At 42.8% G+C, this 22,553-nt stretch overlaps 1 protein-coding gene across 3 annotated transcripts in view; it reads right to left on the reverse strand.

Moving 5' to 3' along the window:
- LOC134462375 (transcription factor SOX-13-like) overlaps nt 1–22,232 on the reverse strand; it is a 44,076-nt gene extending 21,844 nt beyond the window's left edge. For 2 of the 3 annotated variants that reach the window (XM_063215368.1, XM_063215367.1), the window contains exons 1-3: nt 7,724–8,674; nt 1,154–1,400; nt 616–697 (exon numbers count right to left, since the gene is read on the reverse strand). In XM_063215368.1, coding sequence (XP_063071438.1) covers nt 616–697; nt 1,154–1,400; nt 7,724–7,839 — 445 coding nt within the window. In that variant the 5' untranslated portion in view covers nt 7,840–8,674. Of the gene's footprint in view, nt 1–615; nt 698–1,153; nt 1,401–7,723; nt 8,675–21,996 lie in introns of those variants that run through there. The other variant, XM_063215369.1, reaches the window with a different exon arrangement.
- Between the last annotated feature and the right edge of the window lie 321 nt (nt 22,233–22,553).

The following is a 22,553-nucleotide window of genomic DNA, read 5'->3' on the forward strand; positions in this document are numbered from 1 at the left end:
CGGCAGAGCATTTCATAGACACCTTGGCTGCTTGCGTAAGGTCAAATGGAAAGAAATCCTTGTGTCTTGTGATGATGGCAGTGGAGGGATGTGAAGGCTGGACAGGGAGGTGGGAAGGCAGCCATGGACTGCAGGGCTATTGACCGGTACATACTGTATGTTTAAGTCTTGTGGTAAGACAGAGTAACATTTGATGGGGTAAATGGCTTATGGTAAGACACTGGAAGTGGTAATGGTCTTTTGCATGGCTTATTGATCATTTATTGGTCATATTTGCAGTCATTGTTCAATTGTTTAATTAGAACATGTTCCATTGTCCTTAATCAGGGCATGTTATATATATATATATATATATATATATATATATATATATATATATATATATATATATATATATATATATATTAAACCCTCTATACATGTTTAAAAAAAGAGTTGTGTTTTATGCAGTAGTAATATGTAATCTGTAATTCATGAAGAGTTTGAAGTTTTCAATTAAGTTCTGCAAAACTGTTTCTAGCATTGCTCAACAACCCTTCTGTGTGTCTACCAGAGGAAATCCCCTTAGGGACCCATAGGGTGATGCAGCTGTCTTGAGGAGCAGTAGCAACTCACCTTCGCTGCCATTGGGCTGGACGTCCTGCCGCTCAAAGCTCCTGTTGAGACTCTGCTCCTGCTCCCTCAGCGGAGAGCACTCCTGCAGGGAAGAGACAGAACGCTCAGAGGTCTAGCCTCATTTCCAACAGATTTGGCAACATGCAGCACAGTTTCAATGAGCAGCATGGTTGCAATACCTACTCTGGCCACAATCTTACACGGTGCTTTTCTTTTAATGAAGAGGGAAGCTATTCTGTCGAAACATGTCGGGTAAAAGCTACAAAAACTTTTACATGTCTGAAGTAAAAGACAAACTGAAGTGTTACTACAACAGTTAGACATAATGGACATCATCTAACCTTCAACCCCTCCAGACAGGGTGTCTACTATGAAAATCAAATCTTTATCTCTCACTTAAAGGGGAAATCCACTATATGGCCATAGGTGACTGATACTCTCTTACCAGTGTGGTATGGTGACTATGCTATAACACCGCATGATGTAGATTTGCACTGAAATGGGCGATCTGAAAGGTCAAATCAAAAGGCAATCATACTTGAGAAGTGGGAAGGCGGCTGGGGGGTGACGTCTTCTCGTCTGCCCTTTCCATGGCCAGCGGAGAGGACCAGCGCTCCACGGGCGACGAGCGCTGCGGCTCCCTCCCCTCGTCCACACTTCCACTTCCACCTCCTCCTCCTCCTCCTCCTCCACTGGACTCCTCCTCCTCCTGCTTAATGCTGACTCCCACCATGGTCACATCACTGGCGTAGGGACGCAACACGGGAGGGCTGGGCTCGCACATCCTGGAGGGGAGAGCAGACACAGACAGACAGACAGACAGAAAAAGAGACAGACAGAGTTAAGGACTGAGGCTCAAACACACTTGTCATGGAAGCAAAAAAGAGAACGAAAGCAGGAAGGGTGGAGCTGGGATGGGGAGAAATAAAAGAAAAAAGATAACAGATCATTTGATGGACAAACACTGAAACATATTTCTTGTAATCATGATGTAGAATTTTGAACAAAGTAGAAAGGGAAGGATATTAGGAATGGATGCATTTACAAAGCTATTAGTATACTATTACTAGACCCATACAATACAGTCTCTGGATAGGATGCCCTCATACAGTAGGCTAAGAACCATTATTTTTGTACCACCTTTCCATGACTGCACCATGATAGCTCATTGCAAGGTTTGGGCGATCTCCATTAATTCCCACACACTTTTAACTCCTTGGAAGCATCATGGATGTCAAATGGTATGCAAACGAAAGGGGAGGGGGGGATAATTAATGGTTCCTTCTATGGATGCAAATTATTGATTAATTCATTAATCATTAGTTGATAGCTTTATCGATCGACGTACAATTAATTGATAAGCTGCGTTTTCCCCCCGAAATCTGAATGTTTATCGAAAAAAAAACTACTAAATCAAAACATTTTAATTAAAAATTGAGATAAAATACCACATTTAAATTCATTCTATTTCAATTCTTTAATCCAAAGGTGATTTATAGTATATTCCCACTATTCACACCCCTCTTCACATGCCCATGGGTCTCTTGTCAGTTGAATTGTCGATTAATTGCGATTAATATTTTTTAATTGATTAATGCATTGATCAATTAAAGTCGATTAAAGTCGATTAATCGTTTGCATCCCTAGCTCCTACTACACCCGTCTCCAAAAGAGTTGTCGCCTATCCATCTGTTTGGAATAACAGCTAATAACCTGACTTTCAATTAATCACTTGGCTTCAGAAGTCACTCATATGAAAGCTACAACCCTCCTGAATGAAAATGTATGTACAAAAATACATTTCATGCACCAAAGAAAGATTGACCCTTTAATGAACACAGACAGGGCAGATTTTCAGAAGACAAACGTTTTGTCGCCTATCGAACATAATGTGAAAATGAGCAGATAAGTCACTTCAAAACACTTCAAATACGCAGACCGGGTGTCATACTTAATCACTGATTCACTCACACCTCTCCAGAAAATCAACTTTGGCCTTAGGTGCATGCATGCTGCTGGTGTGTGAGGGCTTTTTATCATTGATTACATCATGAAGTTAAAAATGTATTGCTCTACGAATAGCCAATATGTCACCATCTCTCATTGAACTCCATTGATTTTCATTGTGTTGCTTTCCATGATTACAATGACCCTAAACATACACCTAAGGCCAAAGTCAATCTTTCTTTGGTGCATGACATTTATTTTTGTACATACATTTTCATTCGGGAGGGTTGTAGCTTTCATATGAGTGCCTTCTGAAGCCAAGTGATTAATTGAAAGTCAGGTTATTAGCTGTTATTCCAAACAGATGGATAGGTGACAATTCTTTTGGAGACGGGTGTATTCACACCACTCTTCACTTGCCCATTTAACCTAGGTCTCTTGTCAGTTGAATTGCGATTAATGTTTTTTAATTGATTAATGCATTGATCGATTAAAGTCGATTAATCGTTTGCATCCCTAGCACCTACTACAGTATATGCGGTCAAAGTCTTATCTGATCATCATCAGAGCGTATCAGTTTGACATGTCAATAGCCATGCTTTCTAGGCACAGGTAGTGATGGATGTTGTGTTGTGTCGTGTCGTGTCTGGCTGCTTTGCATGTGGAGTAGCAAACGAGGACTGCGGTTCATGGAAGACGCCAACAGCCCTGCAGTGCCAACGCCTGCTGAAGTAGAGCCAGAGACTGGTAATGCGTGGGCTGGGGAGGGAACGTTGAAAAACGGAGGAGCAAATAAAGTGGTGGTGAACTCTGTCCAGTTGGAGTGACCCCCACCACCCCCACCCCCATACACGCTGTCAGAGGAAAGAAAACAAACCAGGAGAAGGGAATAACACACACACGCACATACACACACACACACGCACAAACGCACGCACACATGCACACTCGCACGCACAAACGCAAGCACGCACGCACGCACGCACACACACATGCTTTATCTAAAACAAACACACACACTGACACATACCAGACACACACAGGTATACGCACATACACACACACACACGTGCAGGCGTGCACAAACACACAGACAAACACGCACACAGACACAGACAGACAGACAAAGACACACACACACACACACACACACACAGATAAAAATGAGAAGTAAGGGGGGGGGGGGGGGTAAAAAAAAGAGAAATCCATTGTTGGCAGGAGGGAACAAAGGAAGCGTTGAACAATGGGCAAGAGGAGGACAGCAGCGCTCGGCCACAGGAAGCCAGCAGCCGGCCCAGCCGCTGAACAATGCACACGGAATGTGCCGGCAAGCAGGGAAGCCCACAGGGCGGAAGACAAATGGGGTCAGTTGTCCCGGGCCCAGGGAGAGAGAAGGAAGGGCCCATAATTGGGTCCCTCATGACATTGTATGGATTGGATGTGGGGGGGGGGCCCTGTTCAGAGAGCTTTGTTGCAGGGCCTGGTCAAAGCTGTCAGCGACCCTGCCGGCAACAGAATCTTGCCTCATGGCTCTCACACCGACCGCCACCGCTGCCGACATGGTTGCCCGTGCCCAGCCAAACACACGCTCCTGCTCCAGTGCCATCTTTATCATTTACATATTCATTCATTTATTCATTCATTAGTTTATTTATTTATTTGCCTTTTTGTTGTATTTTCGTGATGTACTTATCTACCAGCATGTGTACACACGGCTTTCGACGCAAAAAGCCAACAGTGGGAAAAAAAAGGCCAAGGACCTAGAGATAATTGCTTTTTTTGTGATGCGATTGTGGTGGCGGTGTGTGTGTGTGTGTGTGTGTGTGTGTGTGTGTGTGTGTGTGTGTGTGTGTGTGTGTGTGTGTGTGTGTGTGGTGTGTGTGTGTGTGTGTGCCATTGGCGCTCTCAGCATGTGCTCCTCAAGGATGGAAGGATGTGCCTATTCAAAATAAAAAGTCAGATGCTGTTCTGAGATACTGGACAGGCGACAGGGGGAAGTACCCTGGCGAGCATGACGGCCATAGTAATCATAGCGTCGACTATTCTGTGGACGGAGAGCATTGAGAACGTGAGAACGTCATCCCGGTGTTTGCATACAAATTTTGTTCCAGTTGCTCAAACAACAAAAACACAACGCATTATTCACTAAAACACATCCTCTTCACATCCTTATTTTTATAAAAATATTTTTAAGGGGCATTTTTGCCTTCATTTCAATAGGACAGTATGAGAGGCAACAGGAAGAGAGTGGGAGAGAGAGATGGGGGGGGGGGTTGGGGGGGGGGGGATGACCCGGGCCGGAATCGAACCCAGGTCGCCAGCGTAGTAACCTAGTGCCCTACAGTTAGGCCAGGCAGGGCCTCCTCGACACATCCTGAACCAAGCACCACCCCCCCCTCCACACACACACACACACACACACACACACACACACACACACACACACACACACACACACACACACACACACACACACACACACACACACACACACACACACACACACACACACACACACACACACACTAACACAAACACTAGCACGCACACACACGCACACACACAGTTACAACTCAGCAAGGAACAGGTGCCATTCCAAGACTTTCGCCTGATGCTGCTTTGGAATGATAACTACGTGACCACCCACTAAGACAGGACGACAGGAAGCCAAAAGCAGGCTGGACGTTAACACAACCACGTTAGCACAGCCTCGTAAAACGTTATTTGCAGACACCACACACTCCACAGGTCAAACAATAAAACATAAAAAAACGTACTTGATGGCAACCAAGATGAACAGTGCACTCAACAACTTCTAGACTCCTGAGGACAAGTTGAGCCTTCTCTCCCTAAAACACGAAAAATACCGGCTTCCTGTTTCCTCCACACAGGTTAAGCCTGGGACCAGGGGCATAAGCACAAATTTCTACGCATCATATACCTAAGCTCTGATGGACCTCCCGCCTCCCTGCATGCATATGATATTAATATGTTAAAAACTCCCCCCTACAGGTCCAGACATGTGGGTCCCCTGGCCCTGGGGCCTTGTGCACCACGCTGGACTAAACCTGTCTATAGCCTACAGGTGAATCTACCTGGAAAGATCACGGCCTGGATGTTTGTTTTGTTGTTGTTTGTGAACTAAGGGACTTTGTTATTTCCTGGCCACAAAAGGGGACACAGACAAAGTTCCCTGGAGACTAATCAGAAGCAACATCGGGCCCCGCACCACAGCCAAACCGTGGTCAAATCACTCGATAACATCAGCTCCAGCAGCTCACATCGGCGCGCAGTCAAAGCATCTCTGAAACACTTCCCCTCTGTGGTATGCTGCACAAAACCTCTTTTTGTTACCGAGACAGAATGTGACATAATTATCCTATATTTTGTTTGAGGGCATAATCCATGCAAATTTTAGCCTGCGTCTGTTGTGTTGTTGTTTTTTGTTTTGCTGCTGTGGATAGTACTACGTTTCCCTATTCTTCTTTTTCCTCCTTCAAACAGAAAAGGCAGAAATGACAGCAGACGGTGTCATTGAAGTAGAGAAAATAAGCAAGTAGAGAGGATAGATTCTGAGAAAGCACAGATCAACAGGTATTCCAAAACACATAGGTTGTTATAGGATATTAATAGGTAAAACATGGTTAAAGTATTAATTAAAAGCAATAAAATATGTTCACACTGCAATGCCAATGCCACTATTCTAATTTTATTTCCATAAACGTATAACATAAAAATTCGCAGATGCTTCAAAACAGCTGAATTGAATACAATAGAACCCTACTGTCCATGTGGTGTCAGTGGTTGTAACTCCTTCATGCAGAGCCTCTGTCATACCTTTGTTGTCACCAAAATTGTAATGACCATGTTTTAATCCGCTACTTAACCCATTGTGTCTTGGAGCGACATATACGCTGCATTAAGGTTCTTGAGATTTTAGCTGTTTTATTAAAATTGTGGGTATTTTAGAGCTGAATTAACACATTCTGGTGCAAAATGAAGGTTCTAGCTCAAAAAAAGGCAACTTATTTCATGTTTTATGTGCATCGGAGGCTGAGATACTTAGGTTTTAATAGGGAGAGGGCACCTTTTCCCAAAAAGGGCTTAGGCTAAAATGGGTATGCTCTGCAATGTCATAACATTGTTGGTATGATCTAGTTAAGCTTTTTCAGTAAATAAAGAGTCCCATCCCAGACCTATTCTACTTCTGGAGCAGAGATGCAGAGGTAGATAAGTGCAGGTCAAAGGCCTTAACTAGTCACTCAAAATTCAAATAAAACTTCAGTTAATTAATGAAATTAAGCATTCACTGTAGAATACTGTAGATGTTATACGAAACACTGTGGTTGTGCAGCTAATAAAATTATGATCATGATAAAGATTTTTGTGTAAAGTCGCTATCATATTGAATTTAATTTCAATATTAATTTCATATTGAATTAAATTTATTTCCCATTCTTCACATAATCTGTGAAATTCTGACTGAAAACTCCTAAACCTTTTCGCTTTTAGCAATAGTGGTTTAGAGGTCTAGAGTGAAGAGCAGTTAGGATATGTATCAGTTAATCTCAGGTGGTTAATTAAACATCCATACAACAACATAATCTGATATGAATGCATAGCCTAGTTTTTATGATAAATTATTAACAGTGCTTTTGTTTACTTTTTCAGAAAAAAAGACATGCTCAATAAATGCAGGTAACACATTTCTTGAATAATAGCCATTACAATATTGACCAATACTATTATGATCATGATGTTATCTATAATTTATCAACCAGACCAAATACATTTTCAGATCGCCGTCTACATAGACACGATTAAACATTAAAATGCAAAGGGACGGCCATGCCGTGGCTTAACGCTGGGGCATTCGTCTACTACACGGCCGACCCGGAATCGATTCCCACCCTTCCCAGTCTCTCACTTCCAGACGTTTCCCGTCTCTCTATCAAACTGTCCTGTCACTAATAAAAGTCTAAAAGACAAAAAATAAAAAAATAAAAGAAGCGAAATAATGTTCAATCAAGTTTGGCTTGTCTCGTGACACATTGTGCACTGTGATAACCAGATTCATACTAGAAAGCCACTTTGGATTTCAACCCTACACCCCTACTTAGAGTACTGGCATCTTAGAAGTAGCAAGTAGGCATCTACAAACCTGCAGATGGGGTGATTGGTAGGTGGGGGCACACATGCCAAGCCAAGGTGTCTCGCGGTGGGCTGCCAAAGCTGCTGGCTAGGGATGCAGGCCATCCTGCTGCCAGATGTAGACATGAAATGAACACGTACTGTACACACCTGTGTCTACTCACAACGCACACGACTTCAGCTACACACAACGCACCGACCTACAGTACGTCTACACACAACGCACGGACCTACGTCTACAGACAGACAACGCAGACACAACAGTGCTGATGTCCACCACTACCCCTGTGTGCTGAACTACAACATCAAGCTGGAGTGGAACCTTTTTGTATGCCATGGCATGCAGATTTGCATAAAATGTCAAACCAGCTGCTAAAAGGCTTCTCTGTGCAGAGGGCCTATGAAATCAAACATTCAGCTTTGTTTTTTGTTTTTTTGCTTTTTCTCCTTTCTGACAATGTTACAATTCTTTTTCTACAGCATTTTGTGACTCTTTTGACTTGGATGGATGTATAAATTCGTCATAACTTCATTAGGATCGATTACATTTTTAGATTGAATTTTTACATGGCTTTCATAGAGAACTTAATGTCTACACACCACCACAAAGATAGGAAATCACAAATCTTTGAGGTGACATTACATAAATTCATTTGAAGAGCAGTTGAACATGCCATGTACGTATAAACGGCGTGACGTGTGCGTTATGCCCCTTTTTGCAAGAAAACATTGGGAGATAAGCCAATGCAAGTCAATTGGTGGTGTTGGGAAAGCATAAACGAAAGGTAGGGAGTGTAGACTAGCCTTGTTCACGCTCAACATGTTGAAAACGTGTTGTGAAGCATGGACGATGTTAATTAAAGCTAGCCGATGTTTCATGTAAGTTAATGATACATTCTGTTTGTTTTCCCCCAAAAAGGGGTGTAACGCACATTAAAGGGCAAAGTACCCGGATGGCCGTTTATACATATAGGTCAGAAGACACTCTGTCTTCTACATTAAAGGTGCACTGTGTAATGTTTTTAGTAGTTCATTTCCAGAATTCACGTTGTCCATTCATAAATGTTACCTTTTTAACGAATACTTACCACCACCATTACATTCTAAGTATTCATTATGACTGGGAAAATTGCATTTTACATACATGAAAAGGGGGATCTTCTCCATGGTCTGCCATTTTGAAATTCCAGAAATAGGCATTTTTATCCGCAAAACCTTTCATACTAGTAAATATTGGTTTATTTATTAATATTAATGAAATGATCAAATTTGGCAATAGGCAGCCACAATCTTACACTGTGCACCTTTAAGAAAGACAATAAAGTCAGCATTGTGATGCAATTTTGAGATGTCTTCTAAAAATGAGTGATGTTATAAAGCAGATATTCACCTTACTTCAAATAGTTATTTCAACTGTTTCAAGGTGTATGCGAGGCTGCAACAGAGCTGACAAAATTTAGCTGAATTCCTACTGGAAAGTGAGAAACCTTCTTTCTGAATGACAAGCCATATATCCCCGGAAGATTAGGATGGAAATGCTACTGTTGTATATCAAATATTCAGTCACTAGTAAGTCACTAATGAGCTCATCTACTTGATTTAGAGCAAATATAGCGGTGTATGTGTCTCTTTCTCTGTGATTCTCTTCTGTCACATGTACACACACACACACACATGCACTGCCATACACAAATGTGTTGAAATTATATCGTTAGGTGAAAAAATATTACTGTCTGATCAACTCAATACGTGATACCACCACACAGACACAGACAGACACACATCGGAGAGACTCGTATCGCATTGTCAACCCAACCAGAAAAACAATACACAGCTTCTTCTCCTTATATTTGAATATTTGACCTCAAGGCCGTGTATGTGCGTTCGTGTCTGTGTGTGTGCGTTGTACGATGTGGAAACTGTTGGGGGGAAAAAACTTCAGGAACTGGTTGGCTCCAGGGAGAAAACAGAGGTGGCCCAGTGTTCAGAAACCCTTTTTTTCCCTGCTCGAGATCCAACATTAATTATTGATTGAACAAGATAAGGGTTAGGGAGGCACACACACAAACCAGTGTTGTGCTCTTGCGGTGGCGGCAGTTCCAAAGCCATCGTGTGACAGCAGCACAGGTGACAATATTTCCTGTTTGTTTACAAGGGAGGGGGCGAGGGGGGGCAGCCCCAAACATCCCCCATCCCTGACCCGGTATAAACGCAGGACATTCATCAGGGATGCTTTGAATGCAGGAAGGGGCCACCGAAAAAATACAGCAAGTGACAGGAGATGCAAATGGACATTAGACTACACATTGCTGAACACAAAACACACACTGCTGAAAGACATGCATCCCCCACCCACTCCTCCTCCTCCTCATGTCTCTCTCCCTCTCTCTCTAGCATGTAAACCAGTGGTGCTTCATAATGGGAGCTGTGTTGGCTTACTGGTGGTTTGAAAGGATTTCAAGGCCAACTGACAGGCGATTTATGCCTAAATGACTGCAACGTATGAGCCAGAGCTCACGTGCTACCAGTTATGGTCATGGTCCTTCTACGACTACAAGGTGGAGTAGAAAAGAGATGGTGTCAAACATGGAAGTAGGTGTTACACTGGTATTAAATATTGTTACACTGGTTATTACACTGTACCTAATGTGTTTGAGTCCAACCTGGAGCCCTACCCTGTCTCTCTCTCCCACTAGTTTCCCATCTCCATATTCACTGTACTGCCCCAATAAAGGCAATCAATCAATCAATCAATCAATCAATCAATCAATCAATCAATCAATCAATCAATCAATCAATCAATCAATCAATCAAACATTTTTGGAACATGAGAGTCTTCTTGTCAAATAATATTTCAGCCATGTGATGCAAGACCAGGCTGAAACTGAGAATGTTTAGGCACTCTGGGGGAACCAAGGTCAAGAAACATGGTCTTCAAAACATCAAAATCCTGTCAGCGTTATGAGCAGAGTCTGAGTCTTTTTAAAGGTCTGTTCACAGTCACACTGACATAAAAATAGCCGCAACAACAACATGAGCTTCCACATTAGAAGAATGACATTTTAACGGCATTATTTCACTCTCGTCAAGTGCATTCACGTCTAATACAGTCTAGTTTCCTGTTATTCCTGTCGTTACTCTACCTGTTGTGTTCCTGCTTGGCACAGCGCTTTTTTATTGTTCATTAAATCACTATGAAAGCAATACAAGCACAATCATTCAGTCACGTCATTGTTGTTTTAAGTGTGAACTGCCATTCACAGCAGTTGCAATGTTTTTTTTAACATAGTTCTAGTTGTTATTATTCCTGGTGTAAACGATCCCTTAAACAAACACATCAAACAGTTTACTACAGTGCCATTTATGCACCCAATGACATAACAGGGCATCTTTATTAATAGGCCCAAGTTATTTATTGTGATTATTCTGATTATTGTGTCTCTGTAGGGTTGCCAAACGTCCCTTGAAATATGGAATTGTCCCGTATTCAGAAACAAAAGTACGGGTAGGCCTACTATTGAGGTGAAATGGGACGCAATTTGTCCCATATTACTATGAGAATCAACACTAGTTTTCAAAATGTCAATTAAATAAATGGGAATCAGATGGGATTTGCCATCTTTTGCCCAAGTCAAAATGCAGTAAATTGCATCTAGGAAATACATTTTCTGGGGGAGGACACTCCAGACCCACCCCTTATATTTTTTGCCTTGTACATGGGAAGGCAGCAGGGCCTTTCGAATGCACCCAAGATCTTTAGAAAACTTGGCTAAATGAGATATCTGAATGAAGCCATGACACGACCATGCTCTTCATGACAACAACAAAAACCGACGGTGGAGGGGTGGAGGAGGAGGAGGGGGATGGACACAGGGGGTGGGGGTGGGGGGGTTGAGAGAGAAAAGCACTGTAGCTCTGCTGCTTTTTCTCTTCATCCCTTTCTCTCATCCCCTGCCCTCACACACCCCCATCCCCCCCATTCCCCGTTTTCTCTGCTTTCAAGAAACACAGGTTAAAAAGCAGGCTCTCCTTTTATCCGCCGGCTGTGCGAGGCCCTGAAACAGCGCGGCCATTGTGAGGGGCAGAGCGAAAGGCTACTGTGGTATTTATCTGCTACACAAGAGCGGCAAGAACAAGGGGAGGGGGTGGGGGTGCCTGAATAGCAAGCTAGAGCACAAAACACACTTAGAATAAAGAAAATATAACAAGAGAGAGGGAATAAAAGATGTTTGTGAAGCACTCCCCCCCCTTCACCATCACCACCACCACCACTATTACTACCACCTCCTCTCTTCTCTTCTCTTCTCTTCTCTTCTCAAAACTGCCCCCCCCCCCTTCTTATGGCCCTGGAGGCGAGGAAAGACAGACGGCAAAGACATTAAAATGGGCAAAAGGGTTAGTGTTAGTGGCCTCTCTATTAACAACTGTGTAACCCACACACACGCACGCACGCACGCACAGAGAGAGAGTATCCAGTCCTCTATTGACAAGAGAACTCTTCTAATTGCTAATATCTGTGTTTGTATGTGCGTGTGCGTGTGTATGCGTGTGTGCGTGTCTTTATAAGTGTCAGGGTGTGATGTTTTTGCTCTGAGGAAGTACAACTGGAATTGGGATTGAAAGCAAAAAAGGCAGTGATGTTGCCATGGCAATTCAGGTCCTGTGCCGTGGTCGCGGTGATACGGCAGCAGTTCAATGTGAGGGGCCTGACCTTCTACAGGTCCCATCCCTCCGGACTGGACAGCAGACATTACCTCTAAGCTGACAGAAAGTTGTTGAAAAGAGTGCAACGTTTCAACCACTAGGTCCTCCTCAAGCAAAGAGCCTGATGAAGACCTGGTGACATGGAAGAGTTTTTAACCCATTTTAGCCTGGAGTGACATATACGCTGCATTCAGGCTCTTGAAATTTGAGAAGTTTTTATTTTAAAAGAGTGTATGTTAGAGCTGAATGAACGCATTCTAATGCAAAATGAGTGTCAGTGAACTTATTTAATGTTTTTATGTGCTTCCGAGGCTGAGATATTTGGGTTTTAATAGACAGAGGGCATCCTTTTTCAAGGATGGGCTTAGGCTAAAATGGGTTTTAAAAATTTTTTAAAGGGGGATGTCAAGCAGTGCTGCTGCTTTTTTTTATCTTTTACTGGATTTAAATTTACTTTGGGATGTGTGCACTGCACATTCACTTGTTTGAACACAATGTCTCATTGCAAAAAAAACAACAACAACATAACAACTGCATGAAAAGTACTGCATATGGAGGATGCTGATGGTCACTGCATACAACACACATATATTAACATATACACCCGTCTCCAAAACAGTTGTCGCCTATCCATCTGTTTGGAATAACAGCTAATAACCTGACTTTCAATTAATCACTTGGCTTCAGAAGTCTCTCTCACCTCTCCAGAAAATCAACTTTGGCCTTAGGCGTATGTTTAGGGTCATTGTAATCATGGAATGCAACACAATGAAAATCAATGGAGTTCAATGAGAGATGGTGACATATTTGCTATTCGTAGAGCAATTTAACTTCATGATTTAATCAATGATAAAAGCCCTCAAACACCTACAGCATGCATGCAGCTCCTCATAAGACCTGTATCCGTACCATGTTTCACTTTATGCACCATTTCTCATTTTTCATATTCTTCATCTCCAACACCATATAGTTTTGATGCTATCAGTTCTAAAATGGTTGATCTTGGGATCTTGACTTCAGAGTATGAGTCCCATTAGCCTTCATTTTTGTCAGAATTAGGCCTGACAAACTCTTGGCTAGCTTTTTTGAGACAGGACAGTGGGAGAGACTTCTTTGATGTTAAAGGTGAAGAATTTGGAAAAAAAATACATGGTGCCTAAAGTCAAACATGGGAGGGATACAACTCTTATGTGGAGCTGCATGCATGCTGCTGGTGTGTGAGGGCTTTTATCATTGATTACATCATGAAGTTAAAAATGTATTCCTCTACGAATAGCAAATATGTCACCATCTCTCATTGAACTCCATTGATTTTCATTGTGTTGCTTTCCATGATTACAATGACCCTAAACATACACCTAAGGCCAACGTTGATTTTCTGGAGAGGTGTGAGTGAATCAGTGATTAAGTATGACACCCAATCTGCGTATTTGAAGTGTTTTGAAGTGACTTATCTGCTCATTTTCACATTATGTTCGATAGGCGACAAAACTTTTGTTTTGTGAAAATCTGCCCTGTCTGTGTTCATTAAAGGGTCAATCTTTCTTTGGTGCATGAAATTTATTTTTGTGCATACATTTTCATTCGGGAGGGTTGTAGCTTTCATATGAGTGACTTCTGAAGCCAAGTGATTAATTGAAAGTCAGGTTATTAGCTGTTATTCCAAACAGATGGATAGGTAACAACTCTTTTGGAGACGGGTGTACAGGAAATGTCCCATTAGGACCCAGGTATGACCTCAGCCTGTGTCATTTCCCACTCATTTTCACAACTCTCCCACAACACTTTTGCAATGAAGACACAAAACGTCTCAATAAATGAATCTTTGCAAATGAGTATATGGTTAAGTCACTCTAATTGCATGACAAATGCATGCTTTCAGAGAAATGCATGCTTTCGCCCAGGGGTCGGTAGGCCAAAACCACCCTGGCCAGTCACCAACATGACAGGTTTGCCACAGTACCTAAACTTAACAGTTTCATTATGACAAAACCAGCAAGAAAACAGTGATTACAAGTAACACTGGGATGGTCTATCTCTCAGAGCATTTGTGTGTGCACACGCGCACACTCACACTAGGCCTTCAAATGCTATAGAAAAAGAGGAGCTGTGCGCTGAGCGGAAGGAGGTGGAAGCCTTCACCTTTCAGGACATCCTGCATAAACCCCCCACCTCCGACCCCCCTGACGGCACTGCCTGCCACTCCGCACCCCTCCTCACCACCGCCACCACCACCCCCACCACCGCTCCACACCTCACACGAGTGGACTGCCGCCCCTGTCGCACCACACTGCCTCCCCGACACATGAGCGGGCTGGGCAGACGCCTCTCCCGCGCTCCCTTGCTCCTGCCTGCCATGCCATCACAAACAGGATATGCACACTACACACTACTACACACACGCACACACTCAGCTGAGGTGCGAAAGGGGTCAAAAGAGTGCACGAGAGAGTGCATGAGAGAGAATCAGAGAGAATCAGAGAGAGAGAGAGAGAGAGAAAGTGACAGAGAGGTAGAGAGAGAAAAGTACAGACAGAATAAAGATTTGAATATTCATACAGATGGCAAAGCAAGGTTCTCCACCTTGAAGATCAAAAATGTTAAGCACGAAGTCTCTTAGGCAGACTTTGACGGGAAGGAAGTGTGTCCAGTCAACTGTGAAGCATTCTCTACGAAGTGCACGGTTCATTTAGAAAGGTGGGGCGCGGACAAAAAGGTGTTAGTGCATTTAGCAGACCTGACATAATTAAAAAGAAATACTCGCAAGCGGCCTTCCGCGACTTCCAAACCGGAAGGTTTCAAAATTGTTCATACAATCAGTCATTTCCGTATCGAGCCGTCAGATAGATCGGAAGAAAATGTCAACTCAAAGGCAAACAAATAAACAAAGCTGAAAAATCAAAAGACCAATTTTTTTTTTTCAGTTTTTTTTGTAATCACCCCCTGTCATCTGCAGAGAGGAAGAACAGTCACTGATAAACCCGCAATCCCCACCCCCAGCCCCCAAAATACACCAGAAAGAGAGAGCGAGAGAGAGAAAGAGAGAGAGACTGAGAGATAGAAAGAGAGAGATATAAAGACAGAGACAGACACACAGCTACAAAGATAGAGGACACACAGAAAGACAGAGCTTGAATGAGGTGGTACGCTTATTTCTTCCCCACGTTAAGCATCTGTCTGTTAGTCTCCTCAGAGCAGCAACCTCATCCTCCTCTACTGTTCTCCAACCCCAACCCCAACCATCACCGTCCCTCTAGCCTCTCCCTAGGCCTGCAGCAGGTGTACTGGGGTCTGGGCCACAGATACGCTCATCAGAGTATGAGCGTATGTCCACTATTCCGGACCTCTTCTCCTCCCCCCATACACCAGCAGCGCTCACTTCAATACCCAGCCTCTCACCCTACACACCACTAGCCTACCTGCCCCTTTCAGGAGAGCTGGCAAGCTATTAGCATCAACACAGCCTAAAGAGATTTTCTAGGCATTAAAATGAGAGAGAGAGAGAGAGAGAGAGAGAGAGAGAGAGAGAGAGAGAGAGAGAGAGAGAGAGAGAGAGAGAGAGAGAGAGAGGGAAACAGAGAGAAACAGAGAGAAAGAGAGACGAACATAAACTTTTTCTCTACAGCGCCTTTGACAAAGAAAGAAAGACAGAAAGAAAGAAAGAAAGAAAGAATGAAAGAAAAAAAGAAAGAAAGAAAGAAAGAAAGACAGAAAGTGTAGAGAGTTGGCCGGCTGCCAGGGACAGGGCCGTGGACGATCAGAGTCCCGCAGAGGAACTTTGGAGGGGAATTGGTCTCTCTTTTCAGACACTTCAGCGCTTCTTTTGTTTCAGTGGAAAAGGGTGGGCCACCTGTCAATGGAGAAGTGGCCAAACCAGTTCTTTTCTCTTTCATCATTTTTTTTTCAAATCCCCACAAAAAAAATGTTTTGACAATGATTCATGGAATGGCAGCCCTAAATGTACACACACATCTGCCCTTGGCGACTCATGAGGGCTCCATACAGTGAAGTGGCGGGAGAGAAAAGACTAAGTTTGTATGAAGCCAACAAACGAAACCTTTAAATATTACATTTTGTAAAACATTTGTACAATAAGGAAGGCCCTTTAAAATGATGTTCAAAAATGTCAGAAAATATATTTACAACTAGAGGAGTCAAAAGTTAAAGTAAAAGTACATATATTGCGTGAGTACAATACTGTCACATGATATTACATAGCTGTTACATCATCAACTCTATTGTAGCTATGAGATGGACTGTGCTGTTACTGTAAAAATAGTAAAACCCTACCAGAAACCCAACACAAAGTTGATCTGACTGTAATAGGGCCCTACACAGGTCTACTAGATAACTCAGATAGGTTACCAGTGTCGGAAGGACAATGTGTTTCTTTTTTTTACATTTGACTTTTTACGACATGCACGATTATAACATAAACAGCGCTTGATATGGACAACTGCAAGATCATATTGCCACAGTTGACGTTAGTGAGTAAATGCATTTGTGTTCCATAAAGACGCGAGTTGAAGTTATGCAAATACACTGTGAGATGTTTCCCTGTTTATGTGTGCGTATATATGAATGCAGCTGTTGTGTTTGCAGATACTGTTGTGGATTATAGGTGGACTTTTACCGTGCGCATTTGTGTGGGAAGGAGAAGTGAATAAACAAATAACTTGGTTATTACAGGGATCAATGTCAGAGGCAAATGATGTTCAAACAAATCCGGCTGATACACACACACAAGCAAGGGAGATTAGTTTATACAGGGATATATACAGTTTGTCCTTATCTTCTGGTGATACACTATCATTAATGCCCTCACACAAACACTCAAGTAAGCATGTGCAGAAGCCTCTGTAAATAGAACCCATTGACTTTGCATTTACAACATTAAATGTAATTACTTATTTTATTTGAAATATAAAATCACAAAGTCAAATAATACCTCAGCTCTCCTAACGTGCCATGAAGAAAGGCCTTTGGAAAAGAATAGTAGGCATATGTGTAGGATGTGAAGTAGGACTTTTTGTCCAAAAAAAGTGTAATTGAAAATTGTGTGAATAACTTAATTGTGACCGAAGCAGACAAATATATATAAAAAAAGAGAAGAGAAGATAAAAATGCAGCAAAAAAGAGAACTTACTCAAAATTACAAAAGCAATATACATATGATGAGAAAAACTACACGAAACAAATACCATAGTAGCTAAATAAAAATCTTAAAGGGAAATATGACATTCATGCATCACAAGTCTGATGAGCCACATTTGACAGCTTACAACTGCGGTAGGCCTGTTCCTCACGTAACACTATCAACAATATAGCCATCATAGAATGAGCAAAACTGTAGCCTCTGTATATTTGAGGCAGTTCTTGGCTACAAAGCTGTGGGTCCATTACAGAATTGTGGCTACAGAGCACTAACCTGCCCTGTCAACATTTTCGGTGCACTTGGGTGTCTGAGAATCACATCAGTAAAACACAAACCAAAAAGATAGTCCCATGCCTCTGTGCACCTATTAGTATGAGTCGGGTCAAGACACATACATTATAAAAGAATGAGAAAAGGCAATGTGAAGACAAGCATTTTCTGACAGCTAATTGTCCTTAATGTCAGACCTAAGGCAATATGTTCGTTTGTTTGTTTGCCCATGGAGTTATACATGTTTCTACTACATAGGCTATCATATGTATATGATATATAAGTATAAATCATAGAAATAATGTTAAGATCAAACCTGTTGGGAAACTGAATAGGCCCCTTAATTATAACCAGGGTCAAAGGTCTTTCCCAATTCACAACCAAACACAACTACTGAACTATTAAAACAAGAAAACGAAAATAGTTCTGAAAATAAAAACATTATAAAATTAGTGAAGTGTGAGGAAAAATCTAAAAGAGAGGTAAAACGAGACTTTCCACAGAAACGTCTGAGGCGATGCGCAAAAGTTGTTGCCGCCACGCACGGCCCCTATGAGCCAACAGCGTCAAGATAGAATCGGAGCAGCTTACCTCGCGAAAAGGCGGTCGACAGAATAATGCTGATTGTTGCCTGCTGTTTGTTTCCCTCTCCTCCACACGACATATGCCTCTGAGAACATGTGGGCCATTCTACTGCCTATAGGGCCACTGTCGTCCCACAGAACCCTAGTTCCCACTAAAAGGTGGGCTCACTGAACTGTGGCTATTGGTGGAACAGGAAGTTGGCGGTTCAGGGGTGACTGCTGCACCACGAAAAGGGTTTGAGAGACTACATGAACCCACATCAATTTCGAATTGTATCTGATGAATTACTCTGGGCAGAAATACTCATAGTGCTTCCACTCTGACAGGGGTTTAGCCCACATGCTTTTTTGGGTATCAGATAACGCATGTTGACTGCAGTTGTTGTGGTGAATATTCAGACATACACTTAACCAGAAGTTAAGTTAGACATCATCACCAGTGACAAAAGAGAGTAGGCCTATTTAATCTATATGTGATCCTAATGATTTTCTTCCTCATCCTACAATCACACCTTCTTTCAATACACAGTCGCACATGAAACAACTTTAATATTCTCCACTAAGTTCTTCTGGGGCCAATACAACACAAACACTGTAGTATTTACACAACTGTTATTAAAATGAATTTCAAACTTACCCTCAATATAATTCATGGGATAGTTTTGGAGTTTTCTTATGCAGGGTTTATGTAATCTTTACATTAGTAAAAAATTACTGAATATAAAATCAAAGGCCTAAGGAAAAGCATGTCAGACAGATCTCTAGATACCATCAATGACCTATTGCCTATATTCATATGCCAATGATGTGCAAAAGTGAAAGAAGCCGTTTTCTGTGGACATCCTCCGTAGTCACTCAGACTGTGTCGTGAAGGATAAAACAATCTCAGACAAATGAAAGGAAAGTGAATTGCAGATATTAATCAAGAAATACACAAATGCTTGCATATATTCCACATGAAAATACTACAGCAGGGTCTTCTTAAAGATATTCTACTCTATAGTATACATGTATACCTGAAGTACCGTATTAGTGTTTGCATTGCGTTTTGCTAAAAGATAGTCTAATGTAAAAATGTGTACGTAGGCCTATATATGAGGTAGGCCTATTTGTGCTTGCTAAAAGATATTCCACTATTCTATTGTATATGTGTATATCTCAAGAATTTTTGTATGCTAAAAGATATTCCACTTTATACATGTATTATACCTGAGGTATTTGCATTTGTGTTTGCAATAACCCATTGATGCCCAAGGCACCTGCAAGAAACGCCTGCTGAACGCCCAAGCCCTTTTGGGGAAAGGTGCCCTCTGCTTATTAAAATCTAAACATCTCAGCCTCCGAAACACATAAAAACATTACAATTGGGTTAGGACCCACATCTTGCATCAGAATGTGTTCATTAAGCTCCAAGATACCGACATTTTTAATAATAAAAAAAAATCTCAAGAACCTGAATGCACCGAATATGTCGCTCCATGCACTAAACGTCAAACAAGCGTGTATGCAGCATCAGGCTAAAATGGGTAAATGGTCCACAATGTCCAAGGTCTAGCCTTCATCCACTGTTCAAGAGGATCAGATGCTGATTAACAGAATTAGAAATGTGTGTGGTCTTTAACTTCGTAAGAAGCATGGTCCCTTTCTAAACACACACACACACACGCGCACACACACGCACACACACACACACACACACACACACACACACACACACACACACACACACACACACACACACACACACACACACACACACACACACACACACACACACACGCTCTAACTTCACACGAGGGTGGAACAAATGGAGTGCAACTCAAAAGAGATGCGATGCAGGGTGGTGAAGTGTGCACCTACAACAAATACTGTCACCAACAGCTGAACAACAGGGCCAGCATTGCACGATGTGGTGTGGTGTGGTGTGGTGTGGTGTGGTGTGGTGTGCAACTACACCAAATTCTGTCACCAACAGCTGAACACAGGGCCCATGCATGGGCTGTGGAAGGATCATGGTTGCTCATGGAAGGTCCAAAGAAAGTAAAGGTGTCCATGGGATAAGCCGAGTCACCTTGGCTACGTAGCAGGATGGCGAATGGCCTAAGCTCTGCCTTCCAGAACCTCACTTCTCTCTCGTCAGGGCAGGCAGAAGTGAGGAACGACTTCTACACTCACCCATAGAGAAAGGACAGGGACACAGGCTCAGACCTGGCACACATAAAACCCCTTCCCGAATGAATGGCCTGTGTGTGTGTGTGTGTGTGTGTGTGTGTGTGTGTGTGTGTGTGTGTGTGTGTGTGTGTGTGTGTGTGTGTGTGTGTGTGTGTGTGTGTGTGTGTGTGTGTGTGTGTGTGTGTGTGAAAGAAAGAAAGACAGAAAGAAAGAAAGAAAAAGAAAGAAAGAAAGGACTAAAAAATGAAGAAAGAAAGGTGGTGGTGGATGAACAGAGGGAAGGGGGGGTCAAGAAAGTAGATGTCTATGAAGGTCAAGGATTCCCTGCTGACAGCTACCTTTGTGCAGATTCAGCCAGTGTGAAGCAACACACTCACGGTCACTTCTGCCAAACTTCCCCTTTGTACAGCTGTCACTCCAGCCAGTGTATGAGCCTCACATACTGGGAGAAGAGCTGCAGAACGGCCCTTCACCTGGTGGGTGGCACCTCCGTCAGATAGAGACATATGACTGTCCTGTCTGTGTTATCTTCATCAGTCTGCATTTGGTCGTCACCAACCTCGTCAGCAGGCCAACCTCAACGTTCACATTTAACAGTATTTGCCACCTTCCCCAACTTAGTCACCCTGCTTTGGTATCTGAACCCAAAGTGAGAACCGCGATATGGGCAGAAAGGATGATTTCCAATTGACTGTATGGGGAAGAATCCCCGGCGCGTGGTGCCAACTGCTAGTTAATGCCGTATTTCACAAATAATAAGGAACAATGTCAGGGAGAGACAGCTGGTTGGCTTTAAGCCATGAGATGTGCGCTCATGCTGTTCACAATAATGGAAAGTTTCATTCAGTCAACAATCAGTTATAGCCTATTATTATTCTTCAAAAACATGTCCATTCAAACAAATAGGCTAGTTCGGTGGTTCCCACCCTGCCTGCCACACGGGTGCCCGTGGAGTTTCGGAACTCCTGGTGAATGGACCGTCTGCCTGTCAAACCGCGCAGGTCTCTGTCGACGCGCCAGAAGTGACCCGCAAAACTCATTTTCGGCTTGGACCTATTGACAGATATCTGGGGTTGAACAATTCAAGATAGTCTAGGGTAGGTAGGCTATTGAAATGTGGGATGAACTCGGTCGGCATTGGTACTCAAACAACAACAAAATGAAACCTACAATCATCTCGTTAGCATTGAGATGACAAGTTATTATTCAGTAGGATGTCCCAAAGACAAGTGAAAAAGCACGCAAGTAGAGACACTTATTTCGGGAAGCGCACACAACATCCCGGGTTTCGTAACTGAGTTCCAGGACGTAGCCAAAAAGATGTCAAAAAGCCTTCAAATGGCACACAGGCAGAGGGGTTAGAAACTTGCTTCAGAAGTGTTGAATCTCTCCACTTACCACTCCAGAGAGAACCGTGCTGCCCAAAAACTTCTGTCTTCCCTCCCGCGCCGTTCAGCGAGTTATCAGCCGCATGCAAATCATGGAACACACAGCAAATCTAACCGCGGCGAGTCAAGCTAACTGTCAGTAATAACATTAAGCGAAGGTAACTGGACAGGCGCAGATTGATTCTCGCTCCCCGTGAGCTCTATTACATCTCTCCTTGGATCCTGCTTCTCCCCGGACTGCGAGCGACTTTCTCATGCACTGTTCCCAACATTTTCAGTCTCCTGCCATTCACCTCCCCCTTAAAGGGAAAGCACTTCATAATTCTCTCGGCGACAGACACCTTGAGCTCTACAGCAGGGGAAAAGGGGAGAACGTGGGTGTGTTGATTTGACCTGTTATTTATTCTAGCACCATCAATCAATTCATTATGCCCAATGTATTTGTGTAGGCTAATGTAGGCTATAGGCCTACAACTATCTCTCAGTGAATCACACATCAAAGAAGAATCCGTGCACTCTCAATTATGTCTAAAACTGAAGTAAAATGGAGACCTTACACAAATGCAT

The sequence above is a fragment of the Engraulis encrasicolus genome, chromosome 14 (genome assembly GCF_034702125.1).
Source record: "Engraulis encrasicolus isolate BLACKSEA-1 chromosome 14, IST_EnEncr_1.0, whole genome shotgun sequence".
NCBI lineage: Eukaryota > Metazoa > Chordata > Actinopteri > Clupeiformes > Engraulidae > Engraulis > Engraulis encrasicolus.